Source organism: Antechinus flavipes, chromosome 4 (genome assembly GCF_016432865.1).
Source record: "Antechinus flavipes isolate AdamAnt ecotype Samford, QLD, Australia chromosome 4, AdamAnt_v2, whole genome shotgun sequence".
Lineage (NCBI taxonomy): Eukaryota > Metazoa > Chordata > Mammalia > Dasyuromorphia > Dasyuridae > Antechinus > Antechinus flavipes.
In genome coordinates, this window is record NC_067401.1 from 357845756 (window position 1) to 357867264 (window position 21509).

The 21509-nt window shown below is 33.5% G+C and overlaps 1 protein-coding gene across 2 annotated transcripts in view; it reads right to left on the bottom strand.

Annotated features, from left to right (window-relative positions):
* RPS6KA2 (ribosomal protein S6 kinase A2) overlaps positions 1-21509 on the bottom strand; it is a 525834-nt gene that overhangs the window by 38676 nt on the left and 465649 nt on the right. For both annotated transcript variants that reach the window (XM_051998093.1, XM_051998094.1), the window contains 2 exons: positions 18044-18174; positions 12835-12960 (listed from right to left, as the gene is read on the bottom strand). In XM_051998093.1, coding sequence (XP_051854053.1) covers positions 12835-12960; positions 18044-18174 — 257 coding nt within the window. The remainder of the gene's footprint in view (positions 1-12834; positions 12961-18043; positions 18175-21509) is intronic.

Below are 21509 nucleotides of genomic sequence, written 5' to 3' on the forward strand. Positions count from 1 at the left end.
TAAAATTAATTTAAATGACACAAAGAAGGAACTTCAGAATTCTGCCCTGCTGGAAAAAGTTGAGTTTCTATTCCAATTGATTTTCCTTCGGAAAATAAGTCCTATTTATGCCAAGCATTTGCCTTAATTAATAATTGATTGACAAGGGGATTGACAAGGCACTATGAAAATGATTGCAGAGAAGGTAACATTTATTTAAAATGATATCACATGACAGTAAATTTGAGTTCGGTCTAGGGAGAACTAATTCATCCAGATTAAGATAATGGGAATGGACTGGACAAAATTTATCACTCTAATTAAGAATTTTGTGAAAAATCATGCCCTTTCTTAACACTCACAACCTTTTTATTTTCATGTGACCTGGAAATGAAACACGAGTTAAAAAACATTCATTCTATGAAAATATATTATTGATTTCAGAGGATGAAATTAAAACTATTACCACTCATATGAAAGAGTGTTCCAAATCATTATTGATCAGAGAAATGCAAATTAAGACAACTCTGAGATACCACTACACAGCTGTCAGATTGGCTAAGATGACAGGAAAAAATAATGATGAATGTTGGAAGGGATGTGGGAAAACTGGGACACTAATGCATTGTTGGTGGAGTTGTGAACGAATCCAACCATTCTGGAGAGCAATCTGGAATTATGCCCAAAAAATTATCAAATTGTGCATACCCTTTGATCCAACAGTGTTTCTATTGGGCTTATATCCCAAAGAAATACTAAAGAAGGGAAAGGGACATGTATGTGCCAAAATGTTTGTAGCAGCCCTATTTGTAGTGGCTAGAAACTGGAAAATGAATGGATGCCCATCAATTGGAGAATGGCTGGGTAAATTGTGGTATATGAATGTTATGGAATATTATTGTTCTGTAAGAAATGACCAGCAGGATGAATACAGAGAGGACTGGCGAGACTTACATGAACTGATGCTAAGTGAAATGAGCAGAACCAGGAGATCATTATACACTTCGACAACGATATTGTATGAGGACATATTTTGATGGAAGTGGATTTCTTTGACAAAGAGACCTGCGTTTCAATTGATAAATGACGGACAGAAGCAGCTACACCCAAAGAAAGAACACTGGGAAACGAATGTGAACTATCTGCATTTTTGCTTTTCTTCCCGGGTTATTTATACCTTCTGAATCCAATTCTCCCTATGCAACAAGAGAACTGTTTGGTTCTGCAAACATATATTGTATCTAGGATATACTGCAACATATCCAACATATAAAGGACTGCTTGCCATCTAGGGGAGGGGGTGCAGGGAGGGAGGGGAAAAAATCGGAACAGAAACGAGTGCAAGGGATAATGTTGTAAAAAAATTTACCCTGGCATGGTTTCTGTCAATATAAAGTAATTATTAAATAAAAATAAAAAAAAAAGAAAATATATTATTGAAAAGGAAGTCCAGAAGTGGGATGAAGGATTCAGGAAGTTGGACTTTCTTATAGGAAGAATGCATCATTACATGTGATTCATCTTTTGCATACTTATGTTTTTTTTTAAAATTAAAAACAAGAGGAACAAAATAAATTGCAATGATTAGTGAAAAAGTTCAATGAGTAAATAGGATGAATTATGTCAGCAGAAAAATCTTAGAAGATTACAAAATTTTCCTCATTGTAAATCATCTCTTGGATTCATGACCAGTATATTAATAATTACTGAGTGCTTACTTCTTATGGGATATTATGCTAAATGTTGAAAGAAATACAAAGAAGTATGAGACATGGCCTGGTCTTTACAGAGCTTATTATCTATTCATTCATCGGATACAGATTTATTGTTTCTACACTGCAAGATCCTATGCTACATATTGGGGATACAAAAATAAAAGAAAATTACTTCCATCTTTCAAGGAACTTATGTTTTACTGGTAAGATAATTCCAGATTAATTTAATTTCTTTCTTTTTTGGATATCGCTTGATAGGCAGAATTTGTAGCTATAACATTTTATTATAGCAATTAAGAAAGTTTCTCAAAATACCTTTGTGGACATAAGAAAAATGAAGAAGGGGTAATGTATATTATTAGTTGGATTAGTTGGAAATGAACCTGAACCAAAGCATATTAATCCACAAACCAGTGCCAATGTGGATGAATATCTCTAGTGAAGTATCACAGGACTCTATTCTTGGTCCAATTTTATTTTTTACACATAAAATTAGGAGAGACTGATGACAGAACCAGGATTCAAAAATGTTTTGCCAGATAGAAAAACCTATATGAATTTAATAAAGTGATATTTAAAAGAATAAATGAATAATACGATACTGGGTTCAAAAATCAGCTTTACAGTTATAGGATGGTAGGTAATACATTTTGTTAAAAAAAAAACTTATAAGTCTTATAGAAGCTAATTCAACTGGAGTCCACAGTATAATAGTTCCCAACAACAACAACAACAACAAAGCTAATGCTTTGTGGCTACACTAATGGAAGCAGCATCCTGCTGTAGTCTATCTTGAACAAGCAATCAAAATGTCCACTATGTTAGACATTGCTTGGTTGGAATACTGGAGTATTATGTTCAGTTCTGAGTGTAATATTTTTAGAAGGAAACTGAAAAGTGGGAGAATATCTAGTGGAGGGTGACCATGATGGTGAAATCAAAGAAAATGGAGAGGGGAAGATACTAGGGGGAAGAGAATACTATCTTTAATTATTGGAAATTTTATGATGTAGCAGAGAGATTTGATTTGTACTTAGACTCACAAAGCAAAACTAGTACCAGTGGAAAGAAATTATAAGGAAAAAGGTTTTAGTTGGAAATAAAGACTCTTTAACAATTAGAGCAATTAAAGAATGGGCTTTTTTTGGGGGGGGAGATAGTGGGTCCTCTTCATTAAAGGTCTTCAAGGAAAGGTTGGATAAACACTAATTATATATTTTAGATAGGATTCCTGCTTCTGGGATGGGTTAGACTTGATCTAAAAATTTCCTTCTCTTTTATTTTTTCTTAAAAAACTTATTTTATCTTTAATTTGTGAAATAAAACAATTATTTCCATAATATAGTACAATTAAAAAAAGATAATTGTAAATGAAATTGAAAACCTATTACGTACAATGTGCTATTCCTTTTGAGACACTCATATATATATGTATATTTGAGTGTAAATGCATAAAAATATGGGCATTAGTATTCATATACTATATAATAATAATAAAAATGAAGTATATTTGTCAACTGAAAGGCACACATTAAAACTATTTATAAGTTACACATAGAAATAATGCATAAAAAGAACAAAGCATAAAGACACAGAAATATTTCTAATTGGAAAGAACAATGTCCTTTAACTTTGCTTTCTTTAAATATTGTTTCTTAGTTCCTTAATATACTTATATATGAGGGTAAAAAGTAATCGTTTTATTAACATTTTACACAAATAACTTTAAATCTTTTAATGCTGAGCATCTGCTCCAAGGCAGAAATTAGTATGATGATTTTTTTTCACAATCTTTATAACTAAGTCTAAAGTAATTTGTAATAGTAGGTTTCCAAAAAGGAAATTGCTTAGGATAAGATATTAGTGGGCTCACTTTCTGATAAGGAATCAAAAGGAAGTCAACCTTTCTTACTGGCTTCTTTGAGGAATTTTAAATACCCACTAAACTAAACTAAACTAATGCCTTCCCAAGAGCAGGTATTTGGCAATGCAACTTAATAATTAATGTTTCAGGAGAATCATTTATGGTGTAATTCATTTCCTTCAATGCTCTTTTATTTTACAGAACCAGAAAGTATTCAGATGAACAAGATTCACTGCTTTGTCACAAAGGATTAATAACTATACTTTTCCTGTCTTCTCTGACTTTTCTTTTACTATGTGTAGAAAAGTTTGTTTCCACACCCCTTTCCTGAGTAGTCTGCTCCACATTCAAAATCACTGCCAAAACTCTTCCATGCTTTTTAGCTTACATTTGCCCTCTTTTGTAAGAAAAAAAAATCTTGAATCCATTGCTTGCTGTCCTAGCTTCAGAGGCTGTGAATAATTCCCTGTGTTTGTACTGAGAGTGTGAAGGTATTTTTAGTCTGTGATCATGTCTCCGGATGATTCTGTTATTCTCCAGATTGTTAATTTAACTTCCTCTACATATCTACCTCCCAATCTTCACATCCTTTTTTTTTTTTTTTCCCTCATTGCTTAGCATTTTTCCTGTGCTTAAAAATATCTTGTTTTTATATTCTTAAAACACTGATATCAGAACAGCACATGATCTCAGATCTGGCCTTTGCTGAACCTAATCTAGTACTACCAGGCTCTTTTTTGAACTCAAACCAGGTTAGCTTGGCTAAAACCACATGGGCCACTAAAGTTTCATGTTGGGAAGATTACATCTCTAGCTTGGTGGCTTAAACATAGCTCTTAGGGTAAAGTAACTGGAGTCTCCCTGAATTCAAATTTCATAGAGATTTCCACCAAACTAATGGCACTGATTTGGTATGAACATTTTCCCAATAGAATTTTCATCATGCTTCTTCTAAAATGGAACCTCTAGTCTTGTATTGGATTTGTTGTTGTTGTTTTAAGTTGGGTTTTGCTCTTGAAACAAATAACTATGAAAATAGTTTAATTTTCTTTTACTTTGGAAGCAAAATACACATTTTTGATGCATTTTATCAAAAATAACTATTTTACGTAGTAAAACAAAAGAGAATCTTGAATTTTGTTCCTTTGAATTTAGGCTGTCAAACTGTGTTTCTTCTTCTTAATGGCCACATAACACTGTCTTTTAGATTTACAGCTTTGCCTTTATGGCTTTTGTCTGTTAGGTGTGACCGTATGACTGCTATAAAATCTAGTCAGCAGATGAAGTATTAAAGGTTTAAGTAAGGCTGAATGCTAAATAAACAGGCTATAAATTATATTTAAAGCTGGATACTTTTGTTCTCATCTCTACAGGTTACTAGGTACATTTCTTATCTTGCCTTTGCTATTTCAGGTGCATTGAGAAAGCCTGGACCCATGAAAGCTTGGGTCAAATTTTAGATTCTTACTCATTTTGGGACTATTCGTTACTTAACCTCCGTATGTCTTGGTTTCTTAAACTATAAAATGGGGATAATAGCATCCCCAGGGTTGTTCTGAGCATTTGAAGGAGTTAATATTTGTAAAAAGTGCTAGCACAGCTCCTAGCACATAGTAGGTATTATCTAAATGCTTATTCTCTCTCCCCTTTTGTACTGATGTATAGGGACAAATCAAGAGAAATGAGTTCTCTTGATAAATTAAGTCTAGTTATTAGCATGGCATTAAATAATGACTGTAGATTTTTATCAAAGGCTCTCTTTCCCCCCAGTTTCCAATTAGAGACAACTTGAGAAAAAGTGAGATATTGGAGAGTCCACTCTGAAATTTGGCTATAGTACTTCAGATATTACTCACTAAAGAACTAAATGTTTTTCAGTTTAGTGCTAACAATTCACTCATATAAAATGATACTACCTAAGAAATAAGCTTGGCTATATATATTAAGCCCTAGATATATCAGATAATTCCTCAACAGTAAACTTTGATACAAGAGAGTTTTCTATATCTTTAATGGGATAATAGTTTTATCTTTTTTCCCCAATATAGTGCCCTTCCCTTTTTCATCAAAATTAATTCTTATCACTTTTAGAACTAAAGAACTCCTAGCCTTATTTGACATGAGTGACATTATTGCTTATTAATTTTAGCCTATAGAGTGATGTGCCATGCAATTTTAACTTATTGTAAAATTTACTTTCCTTTCATAAGTCATTTGAATTTGCTTATGTAAATAAAAATAGTTGAATCAGATTTTTGTATTAGACTGTTATATCTCAATGAAATTGTTCTTGATCCTAGAATATGATTACTGTTGTTTCATTTCAGTCACGCCTAACTCTTTGTCACTGCATTTAGGGTTTTCTTGGCAAAGATACTGGGATGGTTTGCCATTTCCTTCTCCAGCTCATTATATAGATGAGGAAATTTAGGCAAACAGGGTTAAGTGACTTACCTAGGGTAATACCACTAATTAGTGTCTCAGATCAGATTTGAACTCAGAAGATGAGTTCCAGACCTGAAACTCTGTGACACCTCATATGCTGATGTTCAAATAATGTTTTTGACAATGGATAAAAAACATGTTTTAAAAGAAAATAATATTTTTTTCACTTAGAATTTATATTTTAGGCAAAATGGAAGAGATTAACCATATAGAGGCAAACTTGGAATTAGGATAAGGAAGACAATAAAGTTTGGGTGAAAGGTAATTCAATTGTGACTTTAAAACCAATCAAATTTTCAAAGATCAACTTGGGGGGAGTTAATTTTGGTATGGGGGCAATTCCAAGAGCCATTGCTTAGACATTACTATTACAAAGTTGGTCTCATTTATTTTAGGACCTGTGTATGATAACATAATACACAATATATTTATAATAAGTTAACTACATTATTGAGAATATGTTTTTGATATGTTAAAAATGTCATCATAAGCTAGCCAGAGGATCTGGTCAATATAGCTAGAAAGGTTGATGTTTTTCTGATAGAAACTGTTATTCACCATTGAATTATGTGGTTTATCTAGAAATGTTCATTTTCCCATAACATGTTTTTAATTCAGTATTTGATTCTCTTGTCACAATTATTTGATTTCTATTAATCATTTTCCTCCCTTCCCAAATGGATTATTTTGGGCTGACTCTTTTTACTTATCACATAAGTAAATTTCACATTTATACCTTGAGCCATCCAGCTGAAGGTCATTATTCTTAAGTGGACTTATACATTTCAATTTTGATTAAAGTACTGGCAACATGCTTTTTTAAAAATAGTATTTTATTTTTCCAAATACATGCAAAGATAGTTTTTAACATTCATCTTTGCAAAACCTTGTGTTCGGATTTTTCTCCTTTTTTCCCATCCTTCCCCTAAACAGCAATCCAATATAGATTAAACACATGGAAACATACTTGCCAATATATATTGCATGGTACAGGAGAACTGGAACCCAGGGGAGACTAAATGGTCAAAAAGAACATGTTTCTGTATAAACCTTATGCTTAAACAAACAGCCCAGTGTAATCTGTTAGCAGTTACTGTGCTGGTAGGTCCCCTGATTACTTCTAGTACCCAAATGGTATTCCATTAGACTGGAATGTTATTCCTTAGTACCTGTGACTACACTACAAATTCATCCTGGTTCTGCTTGACAAGTAATGATACGCTATTCAGTTTTTAACCATGTAGAACCATGTAGAAAGGTTTTAAACTTTTTAAATCATAACCACAGTCAGTAATACTTTTATTGCCTTGGTTTTTTTAAAAGATGTCTAGATTTATGATTTTACTTTACCTCTCATTTGTTGTTGAATTGTTTCAGCAACAATCAATTTTTCATAACTCCATTTGGGGTGTTTTTGGCAAAGATACTACAGAGGTTTGCCATTTCCTTCTCCAGATCATTTCACAAATGAGGAAACTGTCCAAGCTCATGTAGGTGTTTGAGGCTAGATTTTAAGTTGGGAAGATGAATTTTTCTGACTCCAGGACTGGCATTCTATTACCTTGTCACCTATCTGTCCTTTATCTCTCATTTCCCCTAGACAATAAGTGTATAAATTTAAGAATGTTTGTAGATCTTCATTGGGAGAGGTACCATTTTAGGTGAAGATTTTTAACAGGCAATTGGAAGTAGAGGTTTGAAGCTATTTTCTCAGTGAAAGAGCCCTACTCTGTGTGTGTATGTGTATGTGTGTGTGTGTGTGTGTGTGTGTGTATGTAATTACCCATCCAGTTATTTGGGAATCTGTGCTTTATTAGATTCATATTAAATATCATATATTATATTTATAACATTTGTAATTTGCTTCATATACATGTATGTATGTATTTGTTGTTATTAAGCAGAGACTCAGTGATCACAAATATTCATTGCTTTAGAAATGTTAAATGCTAAAAAGAATCATGGTGCAATTTATACAACAACTCATACTGAATAACGAGCACTTGGTCACAGCACTCCTGGCAGCTAATGCATCTTTAAGAGAAACCCAACCACATGCATCAACCCTCAGATAAATGAAGCACCAAATTGAGTGTCATTCATTCCAATATCCACAGTTTTCTGCTTGCTTTTTAAGGTGCCTCTGAAATAGCTTTAGGTTAGAGAGGGAATGTTGTGCAATGATCACTGTCTTACTGAACAATCTCTGGCCTTTGAACATAGATTCTCTTATGCAGACTTCATTAATTCAAGAGTCGTGCAGACAATGACTCATAATCCATTGTGATTTTTGAAAGGGAGTGGCTAGCTTTATACTTCCTAACTCATTTTTGCCTAGTAATCTACAAAGCTTTAAATAAAGAAATGCAGGTAGTATGGGGAGGGGAAGGGATTAGATAGTGTTTTTTTTTTTTTTAACCATTGCTAATTGAAATAAAATTAATTATCAAATTTCTAGATCTCAATTTAGAAATCCATTCTAAAACCTATCTATTTCATGCCCATAAATCAGCATCATAGCAGTTAATCCCAACCAGGTATTTGGGAGCTCATAAATTGATGCTTTATTGGATTCAGATGGAACCTATTAAATAGATGCTTTATTGTATTCAGATTGGATTCACAGTGACCCATAAATACATTTGTGAAAAATGGAGGACTTAATACCTTCACTAAAAGGAACCGATTAGTCTAGTCATAGGAGAACCAATCAGTGAATCAATCAATATTTATTAAGCTACTATATGCAAGTTACTATGTTAGGCACTATAGATATAAAGACAAAAGGGAAACAGTCCCTTGTCCTCAAGGAATTTACATTCTAATAGGTAAGATATGCATATATACAATATGTATAGATATTATATACTGTATAGTAAGAAATCTGTATATACTATAAATTATACTGTTTTTGCAGAATGAAAAAGTTTTGGGAGGAAAATGCTAATATTTGGGAAAGGGGGAAATTGGGGGAAGATGTCTAGGGTTCTGTTTTGTATACCAGGCATCTATTTTTGTATATAAATCAATCTTTTTTTTAAAGGTAATTTTTGCTTACATAACAAGAACACCTTCAGAGGACTCAGGGAGAATGGCCAGTCTCAGCCCTAGCATCTCCTGCACATTCCAGAGAAGCAATGTGCCAAACTGCTGCAAAAAAGCCAAAATTCTCTTTTCTAACTCTCTATTCCAATTACCCCGTACTTGCCACATTCACTCCCATACCTGCCTTATGTTAATGCTGCATAGGCAGTTATTTAACAATATGACCTGCTTTTTCTTTGCTGGGAACTCTCCTGGTGGATGTCCTGACACTGCAGTAACATTCATAGCCATTGCAAAGAAACCAATTTGTTCTGGTCCCTTAAATCACTGTACATCTCCCTCTTTTAACCTTTCCTAATATGTTCAAGATCTCAGACAGGCATTACTTATAAATCCAGTGGGTGAACTCACAAATTTATATTTCCCTTTATTTAAACACATTCTTTATTGATTGAGCAAATCAAGATAAATGGGGCAAGAAGTCATAAACTCCTGTTCCAAATTAAATCAACAGGGTTTTTGTCTCTGGCTTGTGTCTTTCCTGCCATAGCTGAGTGTTTCAATAGTGTGAGGAATGCAGGGTGGGTGTCTCAAATGAGTTTGCTTACTATTTTAGGATTTGTCTACTTGCATAGGTTTTATTTATCTTTGTTTTCAATAAATGACTATGAGAGTTCCCTGATTAGGAACAATTTCTCAGCAGTTATCTTTTGCATGTTTTTTAAAAAACATAATCAAAATAGATTTTTTCTACTGCTACTTTCACTACTCATCAGAAAAGTACCATTTTCTTTCAAAATGTTCTTTACAGAAACCAACACAGTATTATCAAGTATTATACAAATGTATAGATGTGATCTTGCCCTTCATTATCCAAATGTCTTACTGTCTAATGAATTACAGATTGATGATAAAGAATTGGTTTTAAGCCATTCATCAAGACTACTGCATTTTACAGCTGGGTACAATATGCTATTATGCATTTAATTTATGAAAAACACCTTTTCTTAGGGTTTTTTTTTTTTTGGAGGGGGAGTAAAGGGAAGGTTTAAACTTCAATATATAAAAATGATGATCCATTTATATACAGCAAATCTGGTGTCTTGAATTTTACCAAAGAATAAATTCTGTATCTCAGATACCAGAAGCACAAATCTTCAAGTTATTATCTTTTGCTAAGATTAACACCAAGTAGCATGAATCCATTGCCAACAAAATTGAGCTATCGGTGAGGTTTCCCTGTTTTTTGGAGCATGAGGGTGTGTAAGTCAGCAAAATTCCAACTTCTCTGAGCTTTTGCATGCAATGTTGAGGTAGATACAGGGGTCCTCAAACTACGGCCCACGGGCCAGATGCGGCAGCTGAGGATGTTTATCCCCCTCACTCAGGGCTATGAAGTTTCTTTATTTAAAGACCCACAAAACAAAGTTTTGGTTTTTATTATAGTCCGGCCCTCCAACAGTCTGAGGGACAGTGAACTGGCCCCTTGTTTAAAAAGTTTGAGGACCCCTCACTGGTAGAATGTCATTTGCCTAATAGTTTTAGGAGGGAGATTAGAGAGGATTTATAGGGGAGGTCATTTGCAGCAGCATTAGCTAGTTTGGGGTTAGTAAATATGATTTGTTTCCTCTAAAATCCTGGATCACAAAGTTTTTGCTCTGTATGTAGATATGATTACATAATTTGGCTCAGACCTGTAATTTCTTTGCTTAAGGAATTTAAGCCAGGTATGTATATAGATGTGATTATATATTTTGGCCCAGGCCTATAATTTCATTTATTTAAGGAACATAAGCCATGTGAGGAAATTTCCTTTACCAATGCAAAAATGATGTCTTTTCTGCAACTTACCATCACCGAGAATTGCATGGTTGCCCTGAAAGGTTAAATGACACTCAGATGAAGTCTTAAAAGCAGGGCTCAAACCCAGCTCTTCTGGGCTCCTCAGCTATCTGTACTTATGTGCATGTGTGGGTATATGTTTGTGAGTGTGTTTGTCTCTACCTATGATTTTACTGGGGAAGTTTCTCTACCAAAACATAGTTCCAATTGCTATGTAATTTTTAGTCTTAAAAAGTTGCTTGAGGCACTGAGTGGTTATTTGATTTGAATATGGTCATATACAACGATATGTCTTAGAGGTAGGATTTAAATCCAAGTCTTTCTGCCGAAAGTTTTTGTCTACAATGCCATGCTATCTGTCATCCTCATGAATATAACAAATATATATACATACACATATGTGTGTGTGTAATATATGCATACACACATGTTTTTATTTTTATTTATCTTTGTACACATTGATTCTTCTCCATAGAAAGATGTAGAGTTTCATAAGTTCAGAATTGGAAGGGAATTCAGATTATTTTGTCAATCTCTATTTTACAGATCACAAAATTGAGACCACTGAAGTGAAATAATTTGTCTAAAGTCACCCAAGGAGAAAGTGGAAAAAGATAGGACCTGAATCAAGACTTCTGGCTCCAAACCCATTGCAATTAGAAGGCACAGAGTAAAGCTTCTTAAATTGTGGATTGAGATCCCATATGGGGTCAAGTAATTGAATGTGGGAGTCATGAAAAATTTGGCGACTGTAAAAGATATCAAATATTCCACCGAGATTTAATTTTTATGTAATAATGTAATTATTGTAATATGTATGTAATAGTAATAGTAATTATATTTATGTAATGTAATATGTAATGGTAAAAAGCACATCTTATTAGTATGCAAATTTGCTTTTATTATTTTTATTATTAATAGTAAATTAATTAATTAATAGTAAAAACTATATATATACCAAAGAATTGTTTTAAAATAAATTTCTTTATGATGCATAATCAGTAAATGTTTGATTTATATACCTCTATAACCGGGGTTACAACTAGAAAAAGCTTAAGAAGCCCTGGAATAAAATATAGAGAAATGGACCTGCATAAAGATCTGAATTCAAATCCCTCTTCAGATACTTACTAGCCATGTGATCCTTAGCAAGGCATTTAACCTCTCTCTTAGTTTCCTCAGCTATTAAACTAAGATGATAATAAGTCTACCTCACTAGTGGAAAGGGATGGGGAGTCAAATAGAAAATGCTTATAAAATGCTTAGCACAGTGCTTGGTTAAAAAAAAAAAGAGGTGTTTAATAAATAGTTAATTCATTTTCTACCCTTCCACCATCCCCTTCCCACTTTGCTAGCTTCAGGAAAGCAAGTGTCTTCCTATTGTCTTAGTGTCCCCACGGCCTCCTACAATGCCAAGAACACAATAGGCATTTTATATATGTTGATAAATTGCATATTGATATAAAACATTTGAGTATCAAATTCATTCCCACTCCCCTTCTCCTAGCTCCCCTCATGAAGAAAACAAGAATTTAATATAGGTTTATAATGATCTATCTGAGGTCACTGATGGTGAATGCTGCCTGTATGTGTGGGTATGATGAAAAAGTCTAATAAATGTCTAACAAACAGCAGGAGCGGTAGATTGCACAATATTTTGCAACAACCTAAATTGGAATAAGTTAATCTGTATAAAAATGGAGTTTAGTATTTGTCATCATAACACAAATAATAGATCACATTACAACAGCACAGCATGTTATAGTTTCTGAAAATGCTCTCCTGACAACAAGATTATGAAGTTTCTGGGTAAGACTAAATGCAAACAAAATTTAAGTTCATTTTTCAAATGTGTTAATAAAAGATGCTGCTACTGCAAAAGGGTAATTGACATATGCATTTTTTTTGCTCAATTCCAACATTCTTGGTGAGAGAATTTCTTACCTTCACAGCATACTCGGTATCAGTAGCTTTATGCACACATCTCTTGCACACCGAATATGAGCCTACTCCTATGTCCTCTTTGATCTCATAGCCATCTGTAAAGTGAATATTGTTCCCGTGTAACTGCTGTGGAATGGGAACAATAAAAGGGAAGTGTTAGAATTAATTTTCATGAAACGAAAACGGAAATTTTAGACTCAGTGAATAAGAAAGGACCTAAATTTTACAATGATGTCTCTTCATAGAATTGGATTATTTAAAAATCTGGCAATGGAGCATAAGCTATGATAGGTCTTTTTGTACTAGAAAAGAAATGATTATAGGACTAGTGATAGAATATGAATCTGTTGTTTAAGGATCAGCCAAAGTTAAACAAAGGAAATCACAATGTCGGCCATCTCCCCACACTCCACAACAATCCATTAAATGAGCCCAAATTAAAAAAAAAAAGTTTGTGGGAGTCCCATTCTGATTCTATGAGTTCCAGAGTTCCAGAAAATGGGGTAGAGAATCACAAACTGCCAAGTGATGAATTACTATTTTTTGTTCATGACAATTTAGGATTGTTGTTGGTGTTTGTCCTTCATTGTTTCTCTCTCTCCAATTTTTAACATTTTAATTTAAAGTTTTGAGTTTCAAATTCTACGTCTCCCTTCCTTTCTACTTCCCATTCTTCCTGAGATGTTAAACAATAACATATAGTTATACATGTACAATTATGTAAAACATTTCCATGTTAATAGTTTTGTATAAGAAGACTCAAATCAAAGAAAAAAAAAGAAAAAAGAAAATAATAGCCTACTTCAATTTGTATTCAATCAACATCAGTATTTTTCCTGGAGGCAAATAGTATGCCTCATCAATAATCCTTTAGGATTTTCTTGGATCATTGAATTGCTTAGAATAGTTAAGTCATCACCTTTTTTTTCACTGAATAATGCTGCTATTAATGTATATAATACTCTCTTGGTTTTTCATTCCTTATTCATCAGTTCATGTATATCTTTCCAGATTTTTCTGAAATCATCCTGCTTATCATTTCTTATAGCACAATAATATTCCCTTTACAATTCCATATCACATGTTGGATACAACAAACAAATAAACAAATTTGTTTAGTCATTCCCCAATTGATGGGTATGACTTTGATTTCTAATTCTTAGCCACCAAAAAAGAGTTAAAGAGTTGCTTTAAATATTTTCATACAAGTAGGCACTTCCCCTTTTTGGATATCTTTGGGATATAGAACTAGCAGTGGTACTGTTGAATCAAAGGGTAAGCACAGTTTTATAGCCCTTTGGACAGAGTTCCAAATTGCTTTCCAGAATGGTTGGATTAGTTTACAACTTCACCAATAGTGCCTTAGTGTCCCAGTTTTCCCATATTCCTTCCAACATCCAACATTTTCCTTTTTTTTTTTTTTAATCAATTTCAAAGTTGTTTTCATTTGCATTTCTCTGATCAGTAGTGATTTAGAGCATTTTTTCACATAACCATAGGTAATTTTGATTTCCATCTGAAAACTGCCTGTTCATATCCTTTGACCACTTTCAAATAGGGCATGACTTGTATTTTTTTTGCAAATTTTTGTAAATGTATAAATCAAAATTTTATAAATATATATATATTTAACTCTATATTATTTGAAAAATGAGGCCTTTATCAGTATTACTTGTTGCAACAAAAAATCTTTCAGTTTGCTGCTTTCCTTATAATTTTGATCTCATTGGTTTTGTTTGTTCAAAAACTTTTTTATTTTATATAATTAGGATTATCTATTTTACATTTTGCAATGTTTAAATATCTTTTCTGGTTCTAAATTCTTCCCTTATCAATAACTCTGATAGATAAGTTATTCCATGCTCTCTTCATTTGCTTATGGTATCACTCTTTATGTGTAAATTGTGCATCTATTTTCACTTCTCAGAGTATTTGGTGTGAGATATTGATCCGTACTAATTTCTGTTATACTGTTCTTCCAGTCTTCCCAGCAGTTATTGTGAAGTAATGAGTTTTTGTTCCAAAAGCTTGGAACTTTGGATTTATCACATACTAGATTACTGTGATCATTTACTATAATGTAATCTGTACCTTATATATTGCACTGATCCAACTTTTTTTTCCAGATGAATTTTGTTATTATTCTTTTTAGCGCTATAAAATAATATTTTAACAGTTTTATTGGTATGGTGCTGAATAAATAGACTAATTTAGGTAGAATTGTTTTTTATTACATTAACTTGCCTTTCCCATGGGCAATGAATATTTTTGCAATTGTTTAAATCTGACTTTATTTGTGTAAAAAGTATTTCATAATTGTGTTCATGTAATTCCTGGGGTTGTCTTGACAGGTGGACTCCCAAGCATTTTACATTGTCCATGATCATTTTGAATGGAATTTCTCTTTGCCTCTCTTGCTGCTGGACTTTGTTGGTAATCCTTCATTCTTGAAGAGGACCAATGACGACATAAGGTTATGTCTTGACTTGCCTCTAAGTTGGATTTAAATGAGGTACAGCTACACAGTCATAGCTCACTTTCTCTCTCCGAATCATAAAAATCCACTGGCAAGATGAGAGTCAAGATGATTGGAGATGGCCCAGAGTATAGTAGTGACCTTGGCCTTTTAAATTAAGGTTTTTAAGAAAACTACAAAAGAAGGAGAAGAAAGCTTGCTGTTTGAGCTTGTGGGCAGAAAAGCCATAATGATGAAATCATAAAACTTTTGAAGCACTGAAAGGAGTTTAAAGGCCAATTAGACTTATGCTGTCATCTTATAGGTGAGAAATGGAGGCCCTTGAAGGTCAATTGCCCTGTGCAAGCATTAATAACAATGACCCAGGTAATTTGACTCCCAGCTTAATATCCCTTTCTGTCATGTCATGATGTCTCTGTTGGTCATATTCTCCTCAAAAGGCTGAGATAATAAGAATTTTGAAAATACATCCATGTAACCCTGGCATGGATTCTGTCAATAAAAAGTTATTAAAAAAAAAAGAAAATACATCCATGTATATACCCATCTAGGTGGTTCAAAGGATAGAACAATGAAGCTGGAGTTTAGAACTGAATTCAAATCCAACTTCAAACACTAGCTATGTAAACTGTAGGCAAATTACTCAACCTCTTTTTAACTCAATTTCCTCATCTATAAAATGGGGACAACAATAACATCTACTTTTCAGAGTTGTATAAAGATGAAATAAAGCATTTATAAAGTTCTTTAGAAACTCTAAGATATTATATACATGTTAGCTATCATCATCATCAATATTATGAATAAAGAGTGGGAAATCTATCATACTGATGTTTAAAGTTAGCATCTGATTAGAAATCAGACTCCATCATTCCAAGCCACATTTTATTGTGCCATTGTATAAAATGAAGTATGTAATGCCAAATATTCACATATGCCAAGTGGACATTTTACATAACTAGAATGTAATTTCAGGGGATTCTAATCTCTTAATATAAATCTCTTTTCCAATGTAAAAATCGTTGAAGATATCTTTAATTTGGTTTCTATCTATTAATAACTTTAGCTTGTTATGATATGGTTACACTTACGATGTGGAAATCTCCTTATAAAAACAAAATCAAATAATTTCTAGAAAAGCATATTCAAGGCCATCTTCCTACTATATGACAGAATATTTGGCACATGGAATGCCATCCTGGATTTCAAAGCCTTCTCCTTGAGTGAGATCCTGGTAAAGCAGGAATGTGGTTAGTCTGGGCTCTCACCTCCTCACAGAAAAGCTCAAATAGTCCTGAGACTGGTGATTGTTGGACTGGGGGTGATTCATATTAAATAGGGTTTTATAATTCTTATCTCCTCCCTTCACCCATCAAATAACATGACCCATGTCAGAGCTAGATCTAGTTCTCTGAGCCTTCGGGGACTGGCCATCATAGTGCTCTTCATAATGAGGTAAGATTCCAACAACAATTTGCTTTTGTGAAGCCTCTTGTTTCTGATTTTTTTTGGGGGAAAAAAAACAACTCTTTGTTGGTGGATTTAGCCAGGTATCAGAGCTATATCAGAACTGCCTGCATAGGGTGAGCTTTCTTGGATATTGTAGTTACTTTCCCAAGTTTGCCTGATTATTGCCTTTACAAAGTCACAACTTAAAAAAAAAAAACAACTATTGTTTAGTTGTGCTATACATAGTCGATGCAAAAACCCTAAACCAAAGAAACCAAAATCCTGGAAACATCTGGAGCCCTCCTATTCTTTGTCTTCCCCATGGTGCAGACCCTATGTGGTTCTCTTCCCCTGGTCTCCAGCCTATATTTAGTTTCTAAGCCCCTCAAGAAAGGGTCCATCATATCCGACTCGTGCCTGAGTGAGCTCTTTGTGGCTGCAGAAGTGAGGCTGTCACAGTGTAAGGTCTTGTGGATTTTCATATGCCTTCAATCTGTCTGTCTCTAGTTCTCCCTTGAAAGACTTTTCCTAGTAAAGAGGAAAAGTGAAACAGAATGTTTCTTTCAATGGAGAGTAATGCTTCTATGGCATGGAAGAATTTGTTCTATTTGTGGACCCTAGTCTTTTGCTAAGAATGAGTCTCTTTTTTATTAATTGGGGGTTTTTTGGGGGCGGTGAGGAAGGCTGGGAGAAAGGATTTATCTCATTTACAGTGGAAAGGAAAGCCACTTTTTTCTATTTTCTGAAAATTTTTGTTTCCTGGAGCCAGTTTGCAAGATTTTTCCTGTGTGATGCTAGTTAAGAGATGTGATCCTGAGGTCTGATTTTGCTAAAATTGTAAACAGCATATTTTTTTTTGCTTCTGTCCCTGTTCTTTTTTTTATTATACTTTTTTATTTACAAGATATATACGTGGGTGCTTCTGTCCCCGTTATTAAAAGGCCATTAATTCTACCTCATAAACTGAATCCCCCCAAATGACTCTAACTTAGGCTGCCCAAAGACAACAGTCTCTTTGTTAACTTGATTTGAATTGAATTCTCCTTTTATCATAGTAAATTAGGGAAATGTAGGTAAAATAGTGCTATTTTGGGAGGACCAGATGTCTTATTCTAACTAGTCTTGAATATTGAACAATTCACCTGTGAGGGTCTCTTCAAACACAAATAGAATATAGTCATTATAGATATTATCTTTGCAACTAGACAGTGTGAATTGGAATTGAGGGCCTCATTCACTGGTCCATATTGAACACAAATAAAGCATAATCATAATGGATGTTACCTGCACAATTGGATGGACTGTGACTTTGTGTAGATCTTGCTGAGCAGGCTCTTGGACCAGGCTGGATGCCACAAAACTGAATCCTCTAAAAAGATGATGAGCATTGGCACTTGGAGGAACACCTGGGGAATCTGTAGATGAACCAAAGTTACGATAAATAAGATAAGAAATTTTTTTATGCTAATCATGGTAAAAGGGCAGGGGCAGGAAGGGAAGTGAGAAGGAGATGGGGCTTGTAAAATGCAAAACAAAAACAAAATCCAGTTAACTTTAAATGTATTTAGTAGTCACCTGCCTTGGATTGATTAGATCTTTCAATTTTGAAATGAGAGATGACTGTGAATTAAGAAATGTGGGACAAATCTTGCCTAATGCCCTTCATTTGTTGTTTATTTCCAGTCTCAGCTGTGGTTAACTGCATCCCCGTAGTTCTTTTAAATGGAAAATTTAGAGCTTCAATGTAAGCCATTTTATTTATATTAAAAAAAACACTAACCTACCCAGTAAGGATTTCTTTCCTTGTCTCTTTTTCACTCTTCTATACTTCACTTATCCTGGTACTCAAGAAGCTAGGAATTAGTTCCTTATATTGTTTTCAACCCTAAACAATCTCAGTTCAGGGACTATGTTTCCCCAAAGGCCTCTCTGCTACAGACTGCTTTTCTCTTTTTGTCTCAAAATGTATCATTCCAAAGATGATTTCCAGTGTGGGTTCATTATTCTTACTTCACTAAAAAGAGAAATGTGTTCACTGGGGAATGTTTGCACATCCTGGAGGCATAAGCCCTCAATTTAGGCATGACTCAATAATCTCCCCTGATGAAGATATGAATATCATTAGAAATTATGCATATAAAAAGGGGATCTGGTGCCATATGATGGCCAAATCATAGGACAAATGATTAAATGTCAGCTGAATCCCATGAATACTTTGTGTGGAAGAATTCAGGGTGGAAAAATGATTGGCTTATTACATGAAAGCAGAGTTAGGTTGGAGCCAGCTCCAAATGCCCTGACTTAAATTTTCATTGTGAGCATTTTCAACACAGAAATAGACAAATGCTACCATTCAGAGTTCAATTGATTCCTTTATTCTCTAGACCTAATGAAGTGATGGAAAAAATGGTGATAATGCAGACTTAAAAGTGTGTCGTGTGGATACTTTCCCATCTCCTGAGAGCTGAAAGTTAAATATTTATCAGCATGTTCTTCATGGAAGTCATTTATACTTATGGCATGATAAAATCAAATGAAATAACATATATAAATGGGCAGCTAGGTACCACAGTGGACAGAGTGCTGAGCCTGGAGTCAGGAAGATGGGTCTTCCTCAAATCCAGCCTCAGACACTTATCACCTATGTGACTCTGGCAAGTCACTTAACCCTGTTTGCTTTAGTTTTCTCATCTGTAAAGTAAGCTGGAGAAGAAAATGGCAAACTATTCCAGTATCTTAACCAAGAAAAGCCAAAAGGGGTCATGAAATGTCAGAAATGACTAAAAATGACTAAATAAAATCATAAAAAACTAATCATCAAAAATGTATATAATACATTTTGCAAATCTTGAAGTGCTATGTAAATGCTATCATAATTGTTATTAATATGAAGCTTATTAGGCACAGATTATTTTATCTAGCAATTTTGCTATTCAATTGATCCAACTCTTTGACTAATCCATGATCAAACTGCTAAGTGTCTGAAGCTGAATTTGAATTCAAGATGAGTCTTTCTGATTTTGGGTTTGATATTCTATCCACTGCACCAATTAGCTGATCTATATCTAGCTGTACATTAAAATTACTATATTTATTATTATTGTATATAATTTAAAGAAAACTTTATAAGAAAAACTCGTTCTGTCTAGTTCATAAAGTAACTTGAATTTTAAGTATTACATTTTCTACAATATTTTAAGGATAATAATTGTAATTAGAATATATAGTGTTTTAATTTTTGGAAGGTAGTTTGTATACATTATACTCTTTCACCCTCACAACATCTCTTCGAATTACAATAGATAGCATTATATCCACTTATATATGAGGAAAGGCTTACAGAGATTAAGATGATGATAGCATTAACAATACTACTAACACCAACAATAAAATATACAAATTCAGTAATGAACTGTATGTTACATAAAGAATTAATCTTGAGTTGTTAAAGGATATTTACAGACTCTAATGTGGTAAAAGCTATTCTTCTCTTAAAATATAGGAAAAAACTTTTTTTATAGAAATACCTTGCTCAAATAGTATAAGGAGATCTAATATTTGTTATATTTATGTAATTGTTGCATTGTGAGGCCTATAATAAATTCATATGCTAAATATGTAAAAAGCATACTTTATATATTATTACGAGAGGCAGTCAAGTACAGAATATAACATGAATATAACACGATGTCCATGAAGTGAAGAAGATATAAATTCAGGTCATCCCTTTGATGCATGTTGGCTACTTGAATTTAGAAAAATCACTTAATCTTCCTGAGCTCCTAGGCTGAGGAGGTCTTTTATTTTGAATCTGTTTCTGTGTAGGAGGATGGAGAGCATGAGTTGTAGGAATAAAGTATAGGAATCACATTTTAATTTCTTACTTTTACTTTAATTAAAAAATATGCTGCGTGAGATTTCTGCTGAAAGAAAAACAACTGATTTATGAACAATAATGAGTTGCTAATATCACAAAAATATTTTCAGGAAGTAATTAGCACTGGAAGAAAATGATGATAATGAATGTTGTCTTGCACCTTTCATTTGCTTAGATTCAGAAACATGAATGTTGCTATATAATCTAATCATTTTTTTCAGGATACGAGTGATCAGATCACACAAAAAAGGAATAACTAGATTTCTCTTGGAAGACTTTATATTTTTGCTTATCTCCAATTTTTTGACTTTGACTTTAATGAAGAAAAATTTAAAACCTAATATCAAAAAGGCAATGTGTACCAATGGGAAATCTTAATCCTTTCCAATTTATTTACAAAGGTATTATCATCACTTAGTTTCTCTTTTCATGAATGTCCAGTTATAGACACCAACATAATGGCTGAATTAATATAATGAGAATTGACAGTGTGTGGGGATAAACTCCCAAACTGCCAGACTATGGAAGCTTAATTAAAAAACAGAAGGCATGGATGAGTAGTTTTTGGAATGTGAAAATTATTCAGTGCAAGACACACAAGACAACAAACACATTTTTTGAAATATTGCTCTGTTTTTCTTGCTTGCATACAAGCTTCTCTGGATGGATGGGTTTCCATTTCATTTAGTCTGTTTGTACTCCATCTTTCTTTTTAGTTCACCCTATTACTTGCTGCCTCTTCAAAATTCCCCAAGCTGTCTTGTAATTCATTGAAAAGTGCAACCACTGAAAAAAATACAAGTGGATACATCATTGCTTTCAGCTTCTTCAAATGACAGGCATTAATTTCCTCCCTGAGATTTCTAGATTTAA